The sequence below is a fragment of the Polypterus senegalus genome, chromosome 2 (genome assembly GCF_016835505.1).
Source record: "Polypterus senegalus isolate Bchr_013 chromosome 2, ASM1683550v1, whole genome shotgun sequence".
NCBI classification, from domain to species: Eukaryota; Metazoa; Chordata; class Cladistia; order Polypteriformes; family Polypteridae; genus Polypterus; species Polypterus senegalus.
In genome coordinates, this window is record NC_053155.1 from 320,643,373 (window position 1) to 320,664,885 (window position 21,513).

The following is a 21,513-nucleotide window of genomic DNA, read 5'->3' on the forward strand; positions in this document are numbered from 1 at the left end:
GTTCTCATTCTGTTTACTCTACCATTTGAATGTCTCAACAGAAATCGAGACTCGTCAGACCAGGCAACATTTTTCCAGTCTTCAACTGTCCAATTTTGGTGAGCTTGTGCAAATTGTAGCCTCTTTTTCCTATTTGTAGTGGAGATGAGTGGTACCCGGTGGGGTCTTCTGCTGTTGTAGCCCATCTGCCTCAAGGTTGTGCGTGTTGTGGCTTCACAAATGCTTTGCTGCATACCTCGGTTGTAACGAGTGGTTATTTCAGTCAAAGTTGCTCTTCTATCAGCTTGAATCAGTCGGCCCATTCATTCTCCTCTGACCTCTAGCATCAACAAGGCATTTTGCCCACAGGACTGCTGCATACTGGATGTTTTTCCCTTTTCACACCATTCTTTGTAAACCCTAGAAATGGTTGTGCGTGAAAATCCCAGTAACTGAGCAGATTGTGAAATACTCAGACCGGCCCGTCTGGCACCAACAACCATGCCACGCTCCAAATTGCTTAAATCACCTTTCTTTGCCATTCTGACATTCAGTTTGGAGTTCAGGAGATTGTCTTGACCAGGACCACACCCCTAAATGCATTGAAGCGCCATGTGATTGGCTGATTAGATAATTGCATTCATGAGAAATTGAACAGGCGTTCCTAATAAACCTTTAGGTGAGTGTAGATGTTAAGGATAATTTCAGTTCTTGAGAATGTCAAGTATGCATTTGAAATGTGACAGGAAAAGCAGAATCCCAAATAACATGGACGGAATAAGAGAAGAGCTCTGTACAAAAATAAATTGGATGTTCAGACTCCACACAGAGAGTGGTTTGAACCCAGAAATCCAAACCTGTAACGCAGAAGTGCAGACTACTAAACTGTCCCATAGTATACAATACCACAGTATAGGAAAGCAAGTCCAGGGTTTCAGATCTTAACGTGTTGGTCAAATGAAGACGCATACTGATGAGTGTTGTGTTGAAAAAGGCAAAATAAAAAAAGTGGGCGCCCTTTTGCCTTTCCCGAGTAATTCTGTTGTCAGACTGATTGTTGTGTGTTGGTATTCACGTTCAGCAAAAGGGTGAGCCCCTCTGCCAAAGTCACAATTAAAATTATAGCAAAGCAGCGTCCATTTCTCTACAAAAAACGGCACCCTTGACTATCCAGCTGCTCCCTTCCTGTGTCTCTGAGCAATGGAAAAAGATCATTTTCAACACCAAGGTGTTTTATTTTAAAAATGATGTCAATGATTTTGAATAAACTGTGATTATTCATTGTTTGTGAGTGTTTACATATTTCATATAGTTAATGATTACAAGTTTAAAAAAAGGAGCCTCAGGGCAAAAGTAAAACGTGATTAGGAGTGGGGGTGAAATGAAGGAAAGTTGAGACAAAGCCCACACTTGAAACTGAACGACTCCGCAGATATTTGTCAGTAAATGGGGGACACCTGATGGCAGTAAGCTCCGTTATTGTAGTGAGTCTTGGAAAGTAATTCACAGGAAAGGTCAGTATGAGAAAATGAGCGTCCACTCTATAGTTGAAAGAAGGCTTGTAAATGTGGCAGACGCTGCCAAGGAGACCTGCGACCGATCAATTTAAAAGAACAGGCAGCCCAAATTGTACATTATTGGCCAGGCTTAGGCTGTCATGAACTGGAGTGCCAAAGAGAAGGGTTCAAGCTGCAGCTTGCAATACCAATGACATAGATCAGGTAATGCCCACAATGCCAATCACAAAACGCCCTTTGGCTCAGATAACCCTACTACAACCCTAATCTTAACCATACAGTGGTGTGAAAAACTATTTGCCCCCTTCCTGATTTCTTATTCTTTTGCATGTTTGTCACACAAAATGTTTCTGATCATCAAACACATTTAACCATTAGTCAAATATAACACAAGTAAACACAAAATGCAGTTTTTAAATGATGGTTTTTATTATTTAGGGAGAAAAAAAACCAAACCTACATGTGTGAAAAAGTAATTGCCCCCTTGTTCAAAAATCACCTAACTGTGGTGTGTCACACCTGAGTTCAATTTCCTGATTACTGCCACACCTGTTTCAATCAAGAAATCACTTCAATAGGAGCTGCCTGACACAGAGAAGTAGACCAAAAGCACCTCAAAAGCTAGACATCATGCCAAGATCCAAAGAAATTCAGGAACAAATGAGAACAGAAGTCATTGAGATCTATCAGTCTGGTAAAGGTTATAAAGTCATTTCTAAAGCTTTGGGACTCCAGTGAACCACAGTGAGAGCCATTATCCACAAATGGCAAAAACATGGAACAGTGGTGAACCTTCCCAGGAGTGGCGGCCGACCAAAATTACCCCAAGAGCACAGAGCGACTCATCTGAGAGGTCACAAAGACCCCAGGACAACGTCTAAAGAACTGCAGGCCTCACTTGCCTCAATTAAGGTCAGTGTTCACGACTCCACCATAAGAAAGAGACTGGACAAAAACGGCCTGCATGGCAGATTTCCAAGACGCAAACCAACTGTAAGCAAAAGAACATTAGGGCTCGTCTCAATTTTGCTAAGAAACATCTCAATGATTGCCAAGACTTTTGGGAAAATACCTTGTGGACTGATGAGACAAAAGTTGAACTTTTTGGAAGGCAAATGTCCTGTTACATCTGGTGTAAAAGGAACACAGCATTTCAGAAAAGAACATCATACCAACAGTAAAATATGGTGGTGGTAGTGTGATGGTCTGGGGTTGTTTTGCTGCTTCAGGACCTGGAAGGCTTGCTGTGATAGATGGAACCATGAATTCTACTGTCTACCAAAAATCCTGAAGGAGAATGTCCGGCCATCTGTTCGTCAACTCAAGCTGAAGCGATCTTGGGTGCTGCAACAGGACAATGACCCAAAACACACCAGCAAATCCACCTCTGAATGGCTGAAGAAAAACAAAATGAAGACTTTGGAGTGGCCTAGTCAAAGTCCTGACCTGAATCCAATTGAGATGCTATGACCTGCATGACCTTAAAAAGGCGCTTCATGCTAGAAAACCCTCAAATAAAGCTGAATTACAACAATTCTGCAAAGATGAGTGGGCCAAAATTCCTCCAGGCTGTAAAAGACTCATTGCAAGTTATATAACGCTTGATTGCAGTTATTGCTGCTAAGGGTGGCCCAACCAGTTATTAGGTTCAGGGGCAATTACTTTTTCACACAGGGCCATGTAGGTTTGGATTTTTTTTTCTCCTAAATAATAAAAACCATCATTTAAAAACTGCATTTTGTGTTTACTTGTGTTATATTTGACTAATGGTTAAATGTGTTTGATGATCAGAAACATTTTGTGTGACAAACATGCAAAAGAATAAGAAATCAGGAAGGGGGCAAATAGTTTTTCACACCACTGTAGTGTAATGGGGCCCTAATGTTAATCATTGTCTAATGTGATGGGTGTTACATGACTCACATTGAGGGCATTTCATGATTTTGGGGCATTACATGACTGACCTCATAGGTACTGCAGTCTGCAATTACACTCTATTGAGTACCAAAGCACGCAAGTCCCAAATGTTCCTAAAGCATTTCCAAGAATGCCCACTAGGGGGAGTAAAAGCATCAAAAATCCTCCACTAGACACAGAAAAGAGCCTGGGGCAGGGTGGGCAGTGTTTTTGTTCCAACCCAGTTACATAATTAGAAACCAATCCTTGCCAATCTCAGACCTTATTTAATTTTATGGCTTGTTAGTTTGTAATGTTAGTTTGTACTTATATTGTCTTTTTATTTTTTCCCTTTCCAAGGACATCATCCAAATGATTTGAAGCCTAAAACGATTATTTTCAATATGTCCCGTTTTTCTTTTCAGTCTTTTAATAGGTCAAATAGTGCAGGATGCAATACAGTACTGTACAATTTATTTTTATATAGCCCAAAATCACACAAGAAATGCTACAATGGGCTTTAACAGGCCCTGCCTCTTGACGGCCCCCCAGCCTTGACTCTTTAAGAAGACAAGGAAAAAAAGAAAGGAAAACCCTTGTAGGAAAAAAATAGAAGAAACCTCTGCAAAGGCAGTTCAAAGAGAGACCCCTTTCCAGTAGGTTGGACGTGCAGTGGGTGTCACAAAGATAAAGGGGGTCAATACAACACAATACAATACAATATACAGAACAGAACACAAGTAATCCTCAATACAGTATGATAATGCAATAGAAATATTACAAGTACAGAGCGGAATTCAACAGGAGATGATATCCCATAATAGGATTTGGATTTGTTCAGAGTCCTGGAGACCTCAGCCATTAAACTGCCTCCCCCAATTGGCCATTCCACAGCTGAGACAGCGCTAGGCCAGCCAATCCGATGAAAGGAGCCCTCTACCCAACAATTCCTGTGATCCTCCATTAGAGATGACTTTACCTTAGGCAGGCAAAACAACCTGGCAGGTGGGCCGTGGCACCAAGTGCCACATTTGAGTACAGAGAAGAGAAACAGAACAGGTGAGGGTGAGTAATTAATTCTAACTCTCATGTTACTTCTGTTTTAGTGCTAACGACCAAACGCGGAGATGCAGTCTGTACAGTTAATCAGCAGCTCTAGTCAGGGTGTGCTAAACTGAAGCCGAGACCGAAGGGGCATCTCTTATAGTAGCAGGCAGACCACTCCACAGTCTAGGATGAATCCACACATGTGTAAATGGAAACAAGTTCAACAGAGATCTGCTGGCTTCTTTGTCGTTTGCATCTTCTTCCTACTAAGGAGCCATTAAAACAGTGAATTCAGCTGTTTAAGACTGAGATAAGCAATTAAGGTTGGGGAACCTTAACAAACGAGACCACTGAAATGAAGCATCCAAATGTCCAGACATTCACAAAAAAGCACAAGACACATCCCGGGTCAGGTCAGGTCAGGGAGTGTGCACTGGTACAGCACGTTGGCCATAGCCATCACACAACAAAACAGTTGCAGTTGGCACAGGCAGACACCTGGTCCAGTCCCACCCTCCAGAAATGACCAGTTGTTATGTGGGCATCCCCTTGGCCTGGTCCAGCCACTCCGGTCCTCCACAGTGATGACCCTGTGAGCCAGATCACCCTCGGGTAATGGCGCCACATGGCCATTGTAAGAGTTCGTTAAATTCGTGTTAGTGTTCGCGTAGTTGTAGGCCTAGACAATGGTATTGTCTTCTCCCCCTATAAGTTAGTATGAGAGAGACCTTTCTTGCTATAACTGAGATACCGTGTGACAACTGAGTCAGTAGTGGTTTAGAGCAGGTGGTCCCAGTACACGGGGACATTTTCAACATAGAAATGGGACAGGCATACGGTTCTCTGACCATTTTGAAATGGTTCAGAAACGTTAAGAAGTGATTTGTAATGATTAGAAATGTAACGAGATTGAAGCTTTAAACAGAACTTTTCTTAACAAGAATGTTTCTCTTTTTTTGCTATTTCAATTTTCTCTTTTTTGTGTTTTACTTTGAATTTTAACTAAAACTTTTAAAAACAAAGATTTTTTTTGTCTGTGGAATCATTTTGACGTGTCAGGCTTTTGTTGAATCCCATTTTTTTATGTTAGAGCTGCTGAACTTTCGAAAAACGCAGCTACAGCCGTAGTGCCGTAACTGACGCCCGCTCACGATGAAGGTCATGTGCCTCATTGGGGATTTTATAAGCAACACAAAGTCAAACCAGTGGTGCCCAATGGTTCTCTGAAGAGACACAGTAGTGAAGGAGTCTTCGTCTCAGGTCACTGATTAGCGTCCATGTCTGGCAAGACAGGGAGCACCAGGACTCTAAAGACTTGGTGCACATCCTAAAAAAAATGAAAGAACAAGAACTCGCCCACATCAGAGTGCATTCACAATGAGCCGCCAAGAACTGTGGGAGACCCTCTGGACTTCTAATGCGTAGGGCAGTTCCACAAGGTGGTGGAGCACAGTGCAGATAACGAACAAAAGAAACATTAACATGAATAAATGATTCAGAAGTTAACAAAAAGAACATAAAACAAGGATTTGAACCCTGGCCAAAATACAACGTAGACCTCTGGGATTCTGTGGTTTGCCAGAAGGCACTGGGTCCACAAATTGTAGGTAGCCCTCAAGTCGACGAGAAAGCGAATGGCTGTGATCACTGAGTGGAGCTTTCACGTATGTAGAGGGGGCTCAAACAAATGATTTCTGAATATGCCGCTTGTCTGGTCTCGGCAGTCTAGTAATTAAATCTGTTTACCTTTTATTGAATACGTTTAACAAGAGGAGACCATTCTGTCCACCAAGCTTGTTTGATTAGCTAGATGGTAATCCGTTTCATTAACGTGTTCGATTGTCACGGCTTCCACTTCAACTACGTGGCTCGCTAGTTTATTCCACATTCCCACAGACTGTGCGGGGAAAAAAACTGCTGGCTTTAGTTTTAAAGAACGTGTAGCTGAAATGTTCTGCCTTGAGCTTTTATCAGGAGTTTTACTTTGTGCCACTAGAAGGAAGTCAAGGCAGGTGATGAGGAGGATGGTGTGCAGTGTGAACGTCCCTCGTCTTTAATTGTAGCTCTTTATTTTTTTTTAATGCTGCATTAGAAGTGCGGATAAGCGGAGTGAAACACTATACAGGCTGGTTACTCTATAAAGGCACCGTTGAAATTGTGCTTTTTTATTTTGATATGCCCAGATGTGTTGCATCGTATCATTTCACACAGAGTTCTTGGCATAAAGGACTACAAGTGACATTTAAAACTCTTTGTACTAAATTCCATCTAACCATGCTAACCACACTTAATGGAGTTTTAATGTTCCTGGCAGCACTAAGCCTGGGTGGGCATCAGTCCATTACATGACACATTCCAGCATATTCACTCACGCCAGACCAATTTACAGTCGCGGTTAACCAAACGTGCACAGCACTGAGTTATGGGAGGGAGCCCACTGGGAGCCCACTTACCCAGCGGCTACAGAGGATATCGTAGAAATGCCACACACACCATGGCGGCTCCGGGGTTTGGACAAAGTCTCCTGAAACTGTGACGCACTTTGTTCAGGAATACCCAGTGATGACTGAAGCATATTGAGGCGTAGTCAATGACAGGATTTATTAACCCTTACCGACTAAGCAAATCGAAGCCAACACGTCGTCATTGTCTGCCAGCCCCTTCTTAAAAAGACACTTCAATTCTTACAGAACGGTGTGATGTTGAGTGTTTTCAGTGATGTGCTGCTGTTGTGTATGCGACATGTCACCTTGTCGAAATCTCTTCTGCTGAAGGTGAAAAGTTGTAATGGAATAAGAATAAGGACCAGAAAATGAAACCAAAGTCCCAAAAAAAACTGTCAAAAATGTAAAAACGGTAATCAGTTGCACTAAAAGATGGACAAGACCCTGAGCCAAATTCGTAGTCCGTGAAGTACACCAAAGGAATTCTTAACGAGGAGAACTTTTACAAAGAAATACACAAACCAACGCTTTTAAAATTCACAATCTCTGATGATGTGAATGTGCACAGCGCCATCCTTTACAGCACCCGTGCAATCGATGTCCTCACATGCCACGAACTTTCGGTTTATTTTTCATTGCAACATTGCAGAAAACCCATTCATCCATTATCCAACCCGTTATATCCTAACTACAGGGTCACGGGGGTCTGCTGGAGCCAATCCCAGTCAACACAGGGTGCAAGGCAGGAAACAAACCCCGGGCAGGACGCCAGCCCACCACAGATTGCAGAAAAGTGCATCACAAAATGGTGGCATCTGTGGAAAACAAAAGTGCCATCAGAAAAGGGTGCACAATATTTGTACCTGTAAGAAAACCAACTGGAGCAGACATTAATTCAGTAACTTTTAAATAACTTCAGCATCGAGCAAATAGCCTCCAAAAGTGCAAAACAGAAATTATTGTCAGGTACAAAGTTTAGTCCCAGTGCCCACATCCACACATTCATTTTTAGATCAGTTTTAAGTGTCAGGATGTTTCAGTTTTCTTGTGAACGAATCTTCAGTTTTCAAAGACTTGCAAGCCTTGTGTGTGTTCCATGTTACAGATGGGGGGGCGCAACTCTTTTAATGTCACTGATCTGCGTTACATTTACTATCGTTTGATTATTTATTCCGTTAAAACAAACTTGACAGTTTCCCCATATGACACGAGTCCATAGAAATCTCGTTACTGTGAAATACGTTCAGCAGATACTTTCGTTACAACGAAGTGCCCAAAAGACCTTGAAATGCCTGAATGACTCGTCCAGAGAGCAGTCAGTTCTGTGGTCGCAGCTCAGTTGTGCACAACGATCCCCAAACACCAACATTGTACATTTTTCTCTTTGTTTGAACTTTCCTCGTACTGTTTTTTTTTTTTTTGTTGCTGTGTTTCTTTTTGATACCTTTTGCGTATTGCGTATTTGCAACATTTGAAAACATCCATTGGAATTTAACTCCTTGTCACCCTGCTATAGAAATGGCAGATGCTCGTTCAAGAAACATTCCTATTCGTGCGCCGCTCATTCAAGAAAAAGCAAAGTCACCGTTGTGAGATTTCTAAACTCTTTTGGGACCTCCCCCAATGGGACAACATGCCGAAGAGTGTCCCGAAGTGCGATCACCACGTCTGTGGAAGACGGTTTATCGGGGCAACCACGGGTTCACTGCCGATGCAACTCCGAAAAGATCTCGATGGGAGATACAGGGAACAGTATTACTTGGCCACTAACCTGGTTTATAGCGTGACCGCAGTTGTTTCGGATTTTCTTCCGCGGCGCGCTGCTGCAGCACTGTGAGCCTGCGGTCGCCCTGCCCTGGCAACGGACTAATGATCTTCCACAGACTTGGCAATCGCGCTTCAGAAACCTCACAATATAAAGAAGAAGAAAAGGGAGATTCTGCCTCCGATTGATAACTGTGCTGCCCACAGCATGCTTCCACATTTAGATAATGTTCCCGTTGAATTTCTCCCACCCAATTGCATGGTAGTGCTTCAACCATTGGATTTGGGCATCATTTGCACCCTGGAAAAGTGTATTATTGCGAGGAAATGCTGAGAAAAATTCTCGTCAGCATAACTTGTAGACGGGAGTTGAAAGCTAATGTGAAAGAAGCTATTGAAATGATTGTAAACGCCTGGACGCAAGTTAAATCGAGCGCTATAGAGACCAAGAGAGAATCTCATTACAACACCATTTTTTTAGGTCCCTGGCACTTCATTGTAACAGAATTTGACCTGTGTTCCCTTCGCACACAGTATACAGTTTAGACAAATGGGAATTAAGAGGAGACATTATTGAACTGTTTAAAATTATGAAGGGACTCGGGATGGTGGATCCCAGCTGTTGCTTTAAAATGACATCTTCAACATGAACATGGGAAGGAAAGGAAGACTTCACACAAACGTTAGAATGTTTTTCTTGACGCAGAGGATCATAGATTTAATGGAATAAGTGACCAAGTACTGTGCTGGAGAGCAGGACGCTCAAATCTCGACTTGATGTCATTTTGGAGAAGCGAGGTGAATATGATTGGTGCGCTTGTTGGGCTGAATGGCCCTCTCTTGTCAAGGTTATTGTAATAATGACATTTCCAATTACATGTGAAAGCAGACATTCAGAGCTGTTTAAGAATATGCAACGCTTGCATGTGGATTTTCCAGCACCCCAATGACAGTGGTGCATTATTTGTGTGGCTCTGACATCCGGAGTGTTGTGACACAGCAGCAGAAAGGGGCTCAGACCTCAAAATACCATAACAGCGAGACCAGTACTTCAGAAAGGAGCCTCATACCAGGCAGCCTGACCCCAAACACAAAAGGCAGGTTCTCATTGTGATAAGAGCTCTGTAGCAGAGAACGATGTTCAATAATCAAGCACAAAGGATCGTCGCTCGAGGGACAGATCATGCCCACTGATCAATGGGAGAGTGAGTACGATCGTGGAGGAGTCTGTCCTAGGGATCCGAGAGACAACTACGAGCGCGAGAAGGAAGACGAGAGGACAACCGACCCGGCGGGGGTCGGTAGTGTGAGGAAGTCTCTCCCGCTGAGTATGCCTTAGGTGAGCTGGAGAGACTGGGAAGGAGAGCTGTGCGTGGCAGGTGTGACCCCAAATGTCTGCTACAGGATTTGAATCTCGTTTTAGTCTGGTTTTAAACGTTTTGCATGTTTCACTGGTTTTATGGATTATTTATGGAACTTTGGAAACTGACCTGTGGACACTGGTTTTGTTTGGTTTAATAAAAGCACTGTATGCACTTTGCACCTTCCCCTTGCTTCGTTTGGTGTCCTCATTGTCCGGCTCATCCAGTTACATTACCGACGGTGTTGGGTTCAAGAGCTCCCAAAAAGGAAGTGGCAGCATGGAGCAGAACCCACGTCGTCACACGAACACTTCCCTGATTTCTCTGAACTTGAGGCAAAGCAGTGGAGTTTGCTCGTCATTAGTCCCCATTTATAAGTGTTGGAGTGGGGTGGCGAACAAAATTCCCAGGCATCCAGGTTAGCATTGCGATGGTTTATGGTACGGTAGATGTTTGGCTTTACATGTCCCGGAGGATGCCAGTCGAGGCAGGTGAGATGGGAGTCAGGAGAGGGGTTGGTAACTGTCGCCATCTACACCAGTTGAAAGAGATGTGTGGAACTTACCCCAGATATGGTTTTACCAGGACGGGAACGACTGTTTTATCTGGAATTTTGATTTGTTTTTATCCTCCAAATGACGTTGGATTTTATGGGTTATTTATTGTCGCAGAGCACTTTTTGGACACTGTGTTTGCGGCTTTTAATAACAGCACTGATTCACTTTGCACCAACCCCTTGCTGACCGTGCGTGTGTGTCCTCGTCTGCCTGCCTGGCTCATCTCAGTTTACGTCTGTCGGTCAAAATGGGACTCAAAGAACACTCCTAATAAACAACAATGTCCTTCAAGGGAAAGGGAAACCGTAATGCTGTGTCTTAAAAAGGGCAAGTGTAAATGAAGTACTTTTTATAACTAAATCATTTATTTATATAAATTTGATGAAAAATCAAAAATAGGACCTAAAAGGCAAAGCAAAAAAGTGCAGTCCATCATCCTGTAGCCACAAAAACAGACGCAAAAATCCAATAACAAGAAAAACTTGAAACCGTATTCACACCGTGACCCACTGAGGGATCGAACTCCTCACTCTGAATATAAAGGAAGGCGGAGGGCAGTGACGTCATAAAGCACAAGGACAATAATTCTAAAAGTAATATACAACATGCTAAATATTATTTATACTCCACTCCATCTGAGCTGGTGTGCTGCTGAGGTGTCGCTCATCGCAGGTCTGCACTCGGGTCCTAATCTGGGACCCTCACTTGGTTTGTTGTGTGGTGGTCCGGCGATGCGCTGTGTTAGCGTGGGCTCCTAACCTCTGTCTCTCTCTACCAAAATCATCACACAGTACAGTAGAAATAATTCAAAAACAACAGGGTTGACTAACAAGGGACCGTCCTGCCTGTATGTTTGTTCCTGTGGTGACGCGGGACCACAGCTCCGGTCAAAAAGACCATTTTTTAAAAATAAATAATCGCCGCACACGTGGCTTAGAAAGGGGCTGAGGTTGTGTGGCCGAAGTGGTTCCCGGGGGTGATTCGTGATGCAGACGGTCCTCGCTTAAGTGCACAGGTGAGGAGTCGTCCACATCCATAATTGTTGCCGGGAGCCGCTGTTTGCTACATCTGATCCACGACTCCGTAATAAATAGAAGCGTGAGGCGGCTAGGGAGGAAAGAGAAAAGGAAGATGGAGAGAGAGAACGGGAGGTTAGGGGAGAAGAAGGTTGGAGAAGTGTGGGAGCGGTGCGAGCGACAGCAGGCAGCTGGAAGGAGAGCCCTGAGGGAATGTTTGGCCGACACTCCGGGTGGATGGATTGGGTCTCTTCTGCTGAGCTTTTCAGAAGAGCCGGAGTGACCAGGACCTTGGATGGCTCACCGCGTGAGGCCAAGAAGGCAGAGGCAGCCGTGGAGGCTTTGGGAGTGTAGAGCCCCAGCATGAGCGCCCTGGCCGCTGGGAGGAAGGAACCCAAGTGTCGGTCCGGCAGGAGCCCAACGTATCCGGGGATCGGAGGGCGACCGGACCAGTAATGGAGGGAGCTGCATTTGTTGGTAGGGTGACTCCCCTGTTGTGGGGCCCGTTTGGGAGAAGCAGGGGAGCCGCCAGTGGTAGAAGGATGCACCGGATTTTAAAGAGATTCCCTCCAGCCATTGTTTTAACCTCGTTTGTTGGATTTTAACCTTCACCATTCACTTGTTTTATTGGATTATTTATTTAAAGATGTTCGCGATACGCTGCACTGTTGATTTGAACACTTTGATTTTTGTTGTTTTAATGAAAGCACTTTACACTTTTTGCACCGTCCCCTTGCTTCATTGTTGTGCCTCACTGCCTAGCTCATCGGTGACATCACCGACGGTGTCGGGTTCGAGGGCTCCCAGATGGGAGCGTGGAGCAAACCCGCATCGTCACAGTTCTGAGTGATTTATTGCCAGAGATTTCTATTTATTGAGGCACAAAATCACAGAAAGAAAGTAGCAGGCAAGTCAATGGAGGACATCCGGTGCCTTCTCTGCTTGTGTCAGATTGCGTGTAAGTTGGTAAGCACGTTTATATCTTCTTGACTTGGTTACTTCTGGTAATTTTCATGTATTTGTCGTTTTATTTCAGTGCATAAAGAAGTTGCATAGCTGTATACGGTGTCTGTACCAGAATGGGGTTCGTTTTGACTGCAGAGTCACCGTCCATTATTACAGTCCTCCACTATCATGGTGGCCCCAAAGGTTCTTTCTGCTGTAAGGTTTACAAATTCTGTCTCCCCTGCTTCAAGGCAGAACTGACTTTAGGGCGAGTTTGAACCTTACAAAAGGACTCCTTGGCCCTGCCGAACCTTTGGGCCACTTTCTGACCTCTGTGCTTGGTTCATCTAATCGGGATATACTAACTCATTTGTAGGTAATTAACATCACGTTAGCCATTGTGCTGTGATGAGATATGCTACCCAAAGATCAACAGGGCACCACAGATGGGTCGTTTTTGGAGTCTGCTGAAGCAGTGCAGGGCACAGGAGCCTCCATACTACACAACCTTTACGCTGTCACTGACGTTTCCTTTCATATTGTGAGCGGGGGGGCTGATCGCACCCTCGGAGAATACAGACGTTCCTGGGAAAGCCCCTGAAAAACGTTGACGGACTACCTTACTGGCGGCTCTGTCGCGCTGTACTCCGCTTACTTAAAAGCCTGTAGAGCACCTGTCCGGTTTGGAATCGATTCTTTGCTTCTCTCTCTCTGTCTCTCTGACATTCTCTGCTCCTGTCATCTCTGACTTGTCGTGGAGCGTTTAAACTTTTGAAAAAGAGACAAATGTTTGTTTGCAGTGTTTGAATAAAATTCCTGTTTTCTACAACCTCCTGTGTTTCTCTGCGAATCTGTGACAATATTAATCTTTTTTATGTGTTTGTTTGCAGTTCTTTATATTCTGATTTCCCTGGCTGTCCTGCTTGTTTCGGCCATATTGCTCATAGCAGCCCTTGTCTATTGTGGCTACCTGTGTCAAGACGGAGCAGCTCTCCCTCAAGTGCTGGTAAGAAATTGCTGTACCCTGCTCTCCATGTTCCAGATGCACCACCACCTTAGAAAAGTCTCCCTTCTGCAATGGCTTTTAAAAAAAGTGCCACGGGAACAGTGGTGGACTTTCATCTCGGGTTTTCTGTCTCTCAGCCGCTGTGTGTGAAGAGATACGTCACATTTATTCTGATGCTGCTGTGTGTGTCTCTGATCCTTTTTGGATTCAGACATGCTGGAATATCGCAGTCAGATGCTAACATCACCATGAAGGCCAGCCAGACATTGTTAGATAAACTATTTGTACATTTTCTGTCAAATATTTTACACCACCTCAGTTTTTCTTCAAATTTAATTGGTTGAAATGGAATGAATGATCTAAAATAATTAAAAGGTAAGCAGTAAACTGGCAGAGGTTTAAATTTAAAGTATAGGTTAGCAAAAACTGGAAAAAAGGAAATATCAGAATATTCCAAATGGGCCTTCTTCAGAGAACAACTAATAGGTTACAACCTACCGATGTTCTGCCACCATTAAAGTAAATGAGATCTTGCAAGTTGAAGCACACAGTTTGCACAGGTGTCCCAACTTGTGTTGATTACTTCAAAACTCTCCGTCTGTCTTAAAGCAGAAGTGGAACAGCCTACTGTGTTATTACGCACTCCGAAGTGCCACTTGGCCAATATTCCAGTGATAATGGCAATTAACAAGTGAAATGAGACAGAAGCATTACCACCTTTAGAAGCGTAGGCCTTTCATTTAGAAAAATTGCAAATAAAAAGTGTTGGTGAGGACAATGGAGTCCTACACAATCCAAAGGCAATGGGAAACTGGAAGAAACTCTGATATAAGAGATCTGGCAGAGCCAAAGTCCCCAGCCAATCAGAAGCTTACGTGATGACAGGCGCCTCACAGCACGACAGCTTCAAGCACACGAGTGTCAGTTTGTCCTGTGAAGAGGAGACTTTGTGCTGCAGGTGTGACAGGGCGAGAGTGGCAGGAAGGAAGCCATTGTTTAAAGGGCAGACCAGGGCTTTCAAATACCAGCTGTGGATCACTGCAGAATGGAGGAAAGTCTATTGGACTGATGAATCCAAATGTGAAATCTTGGGATCATCACGCAGGGTGTTTGTACGCCGTTGTGATGGTGATGGGTCAACCATGGACGAGGAAGTGTGAAGGTCTGGAGGTAGAGCTGGCGACTGGCACGGAGTGACTGGCATTCAGAATCAAAAGGGTTACCACAGTTTGACGGTTAGATCAGTAAAAGGTGCAGGCTACCGTGAAATGTTGTACACTTAATGATTCCTTGACTTATATTTTATCTCTTCTGTTCCACATTAACACATTAGGCTCTGTGCATTTCCATAAAAAACAAACTAGGGCTTCTGTAACTTTTGGCCAGTATTGTATTTCAAACCAAACTGTCCAGCTTTTTCTTCTCACTAGCTGCAAAATTTCCAATTCCCTAAATTCAAGAATCGAAGCCAAATACGTGACAGCAGACGACTTTTCTGCTTGAACCATTCATATTAGATAGATAGATAGATAGATACTTTACTAATCCCAAGGGGAAATTCACATAATCCAGCAGCAGTATACTGATACAAAGAAACAATATTAAATTAAATAGTAATAAAAATGAAAAAAATAAAAATAAAATTAATGTTAGCATTTACTCCCCTGGGTGGAATTGAAGAGTCGCATAGTGTGGGGTCTCCTCAGTCTGTCAGTGGAGCAGGATGGTGACAGCAGTCTGTCACTGAAGCTACTCCTCTGCCTGGAGATGATCCTGTTAAGTGGATGCAGTGGATTCTTCATGATTGACAGGAGTTTGCTTAATGCCCGTCGCTCTGCCACAGATGTCAAACTGTCCAACTTTACTCCTACAATGGAGCCTGCCTTCTTAACAAGTTTGTCCAGGCGTGAGGCGTCTTTCATCTTTATGCTGCCACCCCAGCACACCACCGCGTAGAAGAGGGCACTCGCCACAACCGTCTGGTAGAACATCTGCAGCATCTTACTGCAGATGTTGAAGGATGCCAACCTTCTCAGAAAGTATAGTCTGCTCTGACCTTTCTTACACAGAGCATCATATTAAATTCGTCGCTTGACATGTACAGCCGATTCTCTGAATTCTTCACACTTTCTTGTGGTTCTTTTTTATGACAAAGTACTCCTGCTTGTGGTTCACTGTTTAGGTGACTTTACTTGACAGTGACGTGACTGTAGGATAGTGCGGCGGTGCGGGTTCACTCCACGCTCCCTCTTCCAGTTTGGGTGCCTCTTGAACCCACCACAGTCGATAGTTAGGACCGAATGAGCTGACAGATGGGGACAAAACACACATGGAGCAAGAGGATGGGGTAAGAAGTGTTCCGTGCTTTTAATAAAATGAATCAAAACAAAACCAACAGTGCAGGGCTCAAAAAATCCATCAATAAATCCATAAAAACAAGTGAATAGTGGGGGGTAAAAACACAATCAATAAATCCATTCAAAACAGAGGTTAAAAATGCAGTCGCTGGCTCCTTCAGATCCCAGCCCACCTCCTTCTTCGTCTCCCCGGCTCACCCATAACTGGCGCAGTTGGTGGAGACTCCGCAGCCATGAACTTCATCTCCTGACGAAATCGCAGCCAGACCACCCGAGGTCGGCACTCCTCCCATCATCCTTCACGCACCCGCAGTCGTACCTTGGATCCCTGGGGAGGTCATCCGCTATGCTCATCCCATTCCACGCCAGTGATCAGTGGGACCAACCCAGCCCCTGTAGAGCGCCACAACCTGCTCTTCTTCGAGGGACCCATGTTTGTGCTGCATTTCCCCTCTTTGTGGCCACATCGACCTCACCGAGGCTGCCCCCTTTTAACCTCCGTTCCTTTCCTTGTTCCTTTCCATCTTCTTTTTTTCTCCCCCCCTCGTACTCTGAACACCAGCAAAGCCAAGGAGCTGGTGGTGGATTTTAGGAGGACCAGGCCCCTCATGGACCCCATGATCATCAGAGGTGACTGTGCAGAGGGTGCAGACCTTTAAATACCTGGGAGTGCAGCTGTTTGATAAACCGGACTGGACTGCCAATACTGATGATCTGTGCAAGAGAGGACAGAGCCGACTATACTTCATTAGAAGGTTGGCGTCCTTCAACATCTGCAATAAGATGCTGCAGATGTTCTACCAGGCAGTTGTGGCGAGTGCTGTCTTCTATGTGGTGGTGTGCTGGGGAGGCAGCATAAAGAAGAGGGACAAACTGGTGAGGAAGGCAGGCTCTATTGTAGGCACAGAGCTGGACAGTCTGACATCCGTGGCAGAGCGACGGGCACTGAGCAGACTCCTGTCAATCATGGAGAATCCACTGAACAGGATCATCTCCAGACAGAGGAGCAGCTTCAGAGACAGACTGACAGACTGAGGAGACCCCACACTATGTGACTCGGGGGGTAAACGTTAACATTATACAAAGTTATTGTCTGTTATTACCTGCATTGTGATTACTCTTTAATTTAATATTGTTATTATCAGTATGCTGCTGCTGTAGTGTTGGAATTTCACCTTGGGATTAAGAAAGTATCTATCTATCCATGCTTCTCATTTTATAGGTAGGGATGTGGCACTGGTATGGCGATTAGCAGCTCCCAGCCTCAATTACGGCCATAGATGATTCCTCACCTGTGCACTTAAGTTGAGGAACTGCCCGTGCCACTTCGCGCCCAGGAACCACTCCAGCCACACTGCCACACCCCCTCCTTGAGCCACAAGGGCAGCAATTATTTATTTTAAAAGGCAGTGATCTGCAGACCTCGCTTTACCACATAAAGTAATTTAAAATGCCCATCACTACCTCTGAAGGACAGACAGCCCAGCCTGAAATATAAAGGCTCAGGGGGCCCCCTTAGCAATGACATCTTGGTGGCCCTGCCTCTTGGGGTTGCACCCACAGAAAACAACAAATCGAAATAAACAGCCTAAATACACAATTAGAGTAATCCCTCGCTAAATCGCGCTTCGACTTTCGCGGCTTCACTCTATCGCGGATTTTATATGTAAGCATATCTCAATATATAACGCGGATTTTTCGCTGCTTCGTGGGTTCTGCGGACAAGGGGTCTTTTTACTTCCGGTACATGCTTCCTCAGTTGGTTTGCCCAGTTGATTTCATACAAGGGACGCTATTGGCGGATGACTGAGAAGCTAACCAATCAGAGCACGCAGTTAAGTTCCTGTGTGCTGAATGGCTCAGCGACGGAGCGCCGAATTTGATTCCGCGGCGTTAACCAGGAAGTCTCGTCTCGCTCATTCAGCATCACCGTGTTTCACTGTGTAAAGAGTTCACTTTTGTGTTTATCTTTGTGTGTAGTCAAGCCCTTCATTAAGGCTCCAAAACGATCTGCTCCTGCTACTGCTTCAGGGGCCGTGCCCAAGCGCCAATGGAAGATGTTAATGATTGCCGAAAAGGTAAAAGTTTTGGATATTTTGAAGGAAAGGAAAAGCTACACCGCTGTAGGACGCCATTACGGCATCAATGAGGCTACGATTCTTTTTATTTAAAAAGTAGGAAAGGAATATAAGATCTACGACGCAGTGTCCTTTTAACCAGGGTGCAAAACGAGTTGTAAGTGGACGTAATAAGGCAGTAGTCTGGATGGAATCTGCTTTAGGGATTTGGATTGAAGAAGAACAACGGCGGTGCTACACAATCGGCTGAAGTGGCTCCTTTAAGGGCTGTAACGCTCTCCTTTGTTGTGCAGTAAAATAAAACTCATTGTTATCGGACAAGTCATCGTGTCATTGTTGGTGAGTAACTATAATTAATTTTCTACTTACAGTGCTTAGTACATGTACGTACGTTTAGTGTCACTCTACACACATTTACTGGATACTATTTGTCTTGCGTTGTACGTATTAATTGCTGGTGGCCTGTCTATCGTAATGGCTGTAAACATACGATATCGGAGACGCTTGATATCTTTAAAATAATATTTAGGTTTTACTGTATATTAACAGTGTGTTTATATACGTAATTTCAATGAATCTTACCTAATAACTAAGAGAATACAAAGGGATTATGCTGTATAACTCTGCGGGGAATATTTATAAACAGTGTGGAAGAGTTTAGAAGGGCTTAAAATATATAAAAATATATAAAAATAACAAACAAACATATGGTTTCAACTTCGTGGATTTTCACCTATCACGGGGGGGTCTGGAACGCAATCCCGCGGTCGAGGAGGGATTACTGTACACAAAAAGCAAGCAAGAATATTAACACAAAAACACCCATAAATATCATTTAAGACAATAAATAACCAAAAGGAGAAGAGCAACATAAGCCAGGGAACAAATTGTCATGCTGCAGTGACCGCGACCGACTGACGGTACGAGAAGACCCTCATGCACAAGCCGTGCCACGACAATGCAACACTTTTTCACTCTCTTGACGTAAGTGGAGGTTCAGCTCTTAACTTGACACACACACACGTCTCTCCGTCTTTCCCCCTCTTTTACTTTTCTTCTTCTTCTTGCTTCTCTTTTGAGGACTGCAGCCTGCTGTTGACATGATGACTACAATTTGCTTTTTCTTCTTTTTTTTTTTTTTTTCCTTTCAGGTGTCATTGCAGGTTTCACAAAATGAGAACGACCAGCAAAGATGCCTGATAGGTGAGGACGCCTGTATTTCCAAGATCTCCTATTTCTGCAAGCCGAGAGCCAGCTGGGCCACGGAGAGCAGTGACGAGGAGGAGGCCATCAGTGACCAGGAGGAATGCTATGAAAACCGTGCTTTTAGGGCCTCGGAAATGGAGCCTGTGGACACTGAAGATGGGGACGACAGTACTGGCACCTTCTCTGTGGAGGTTGAGAACATCTATGAGCTACAAAGGCCTGAAGAACAGCTGAGCCTAAATGTTGACTACAAGTCAGAAGGCTGTTTAGCACAACAGGAACTGCAACCGGAGCCGCCCAGCTGTGAGGATATAACGGCATTCAATGAGGTTCCTTTGTTTTCAGTAATCCTGGGAGATGTTGATAAGAACTTAATAGATTCTGGTCAAAAAGCATGTAATGGGGACAGTGAAACGAGCAATCACAGTGTTCTCCCGTCAGAGCAAGCGTCACTTCTTGGAGAGACCGTGACTGATGCAGACTACAGAACAGAGGGGTCTGTCACTGGTGCTGGAGGTGCTGGTGACCCGTGGTACTCTTCAGAAGACGAGCCAGACGACGGTCAGCCCAGTGATTACATGGCACGTTTGGTTGCTCCGTCCTGATCAACACTACGTGTTTCTGTATCGCTTAAGTTCAGGATAAGGAGTTCCAAGATGAACGGCAGACACGATATTAACTGCATTGTTGATTATCTTGGACCAAAATGAATGAATTCACCCGCTGTCTTAACGTTCACCTCTGGTCTTTAACCGTCATCCCTACAATTCATTATCTCTTATTACCTTCGGCATGTAAGCTACAAGTGACTCGGTGAGAGTGTCAGAGCAAGTGTATGGAAACTAAGCTCCATGGCCTTGTGGGTGACGTCCCATCACACATGTTTATGTGCAGTGGGTAGCTGAAGCAATTGCTGATTAGGGTAAAGAGGAGACTGAGTCTGTGGCATTGGTGCCAGGCCTGGTTAATCGGGAGTGAGACTGTGGACAACAGCAGGTACCGTATGAGATCTGCCACTGTAATGAACTGAACATGGAGGTGTTACGGTTTGATACGACACTTCTGCTCCTTTATCTGTGTCTACGTGTGACTCACTCAAGACCGTGAATTCGATGAACTTGCGTTAAGAAGTCGGTTAACTCCAACAGTAACAGGGATTACTAAGGAGGTGCTGAGCTGTTTGGAAATTGTAGTGCAAGAGAAGAGCTGCTTAGATTAGAAAGGCCAGGACCAGGTAACCTTCATCAGGGAGGAGGGTTAGTGAGAACAGACCGAAATCATTGAGGTGTACCTTTCAAAAATGACCGCATAAGGGGGAAACTCGGAAATGGTATTCTCTTATTCAAATGAAATTTTAATGACCAGTAATGAAAAAATTTAGGAAAAGATTGAGCATCATGCGTCAAAGTAGAGTGTGTTTGTGAGCAGTCAACATGGCTGGAATTCAAGGAGTGGGCAACAGAAACCAACAGTCAGAAAAGTGCGTACGGGATTATTGATGTGGATTTTCAGAAAGCTTTTGATGAGAGAGGTTCACGTTCACAAAATGAAAAGAGAAACTTCTCAGGGTTAGGTGGTGTTAGACGTGGTGTCCACTGGGGGGCAGTGCAGGGGCAGGCTGCTATCTTTAATATGCATAAATGGATAGGAATATAAATAACGAGCTGATTTAACAGTCGCCCTAAAGTAGATGGGATGGCAGGTCATGAAGAATCAGATGAGCCATTACACTGGGACTTGGACAGCATGTGAGCTTAGGCAAATTTAATGCAAGTCAACGTGAAGCCTGTCTGGATTTAGCATTTTGTAATAATCAGGATAGAATTGAGGGTGTAGAGGTGATTGGACCACTAGGGTCATGTGACCAAAATGTCATACAATTGTAAGAGTGCAGATGCAAAGACTAAAATTGTTAAGTTGAACTTTGGCTAATTTTGAGCAGATGAGACAAACTCTTAAGTAGGAGAGACTGGGATAAGACAGTCGAGGAGCAGTGGAGCAGGTTTAAAAATGTAATGCAGGACAGAGACAGACCTACATGTGGAATTAATAGGAAACTAAAAAAAACTCCACGATGGATTAATAAAGATTTAAAAAAGAAGTGGCAAATGAAAAAACTGAAAAATAAGGCATATAAGACTAATGAGTGCTGTAGCTGCGTTTTTCAAAAATTACCAAAGTACTGCAGCTTCAGCTCAAAAAATGGGATTCAACAAAAGCCTGACGCGCAGAAATGATTCCACAGACAAAATATCTTCGTTTTTGAAGTTTAGTTAAGTTTTAAAGTAAAACAGTTTACACACAAAAAGAAAATTGAAATAGCAAAAAAAGGAAAAATTA

The 21,513-nt window shown here is 44.1% G+C and overlaps 2 protein-coding genes across 2 annotated transcripts in view; both read left to right on the forward strand.

Annotated features, from left to right (window-relative positions):
- The window catches only part of LOC120524641 (interferon alpha/beta receptor 2-like), a 41,917-nt gene extending 37,413 nt beyond the window's left edge, over positions 1-4,504 (forward strand). Inside the window, exon 7 of the mRNA XM_039746469.1 lies at positions 4,499-4,504. Within this exon, the coding sequence (XP_039602403.1) occupies positions 4,499-4,504 (6 nt within the window). The remainder of the gene's footprint in view (positions 1-4,498) is intronic.
- A 5,934-nt stretch (positions 4,505-10,438) lies between these two features.
- LOC120524642 lies at positions 10,439-21,221 on the forward strand. Its single transcript, XM_039746470.1, has 3 exons — positions 10,439-10,499; positions 13,417-13,532; positions 19,119-21,221. Exons 1-3 carry the CDS (start codon positions 10,439-10,441, stop codon positions 19,776-19,778), a joined length of 837 nt encoding a protein of 278 aa, XP_039602404.1. The 3' UTR covers positions 19,779-21,221.
- Positions 21,222-21,513: the final 292 nt, after the last annotated feature.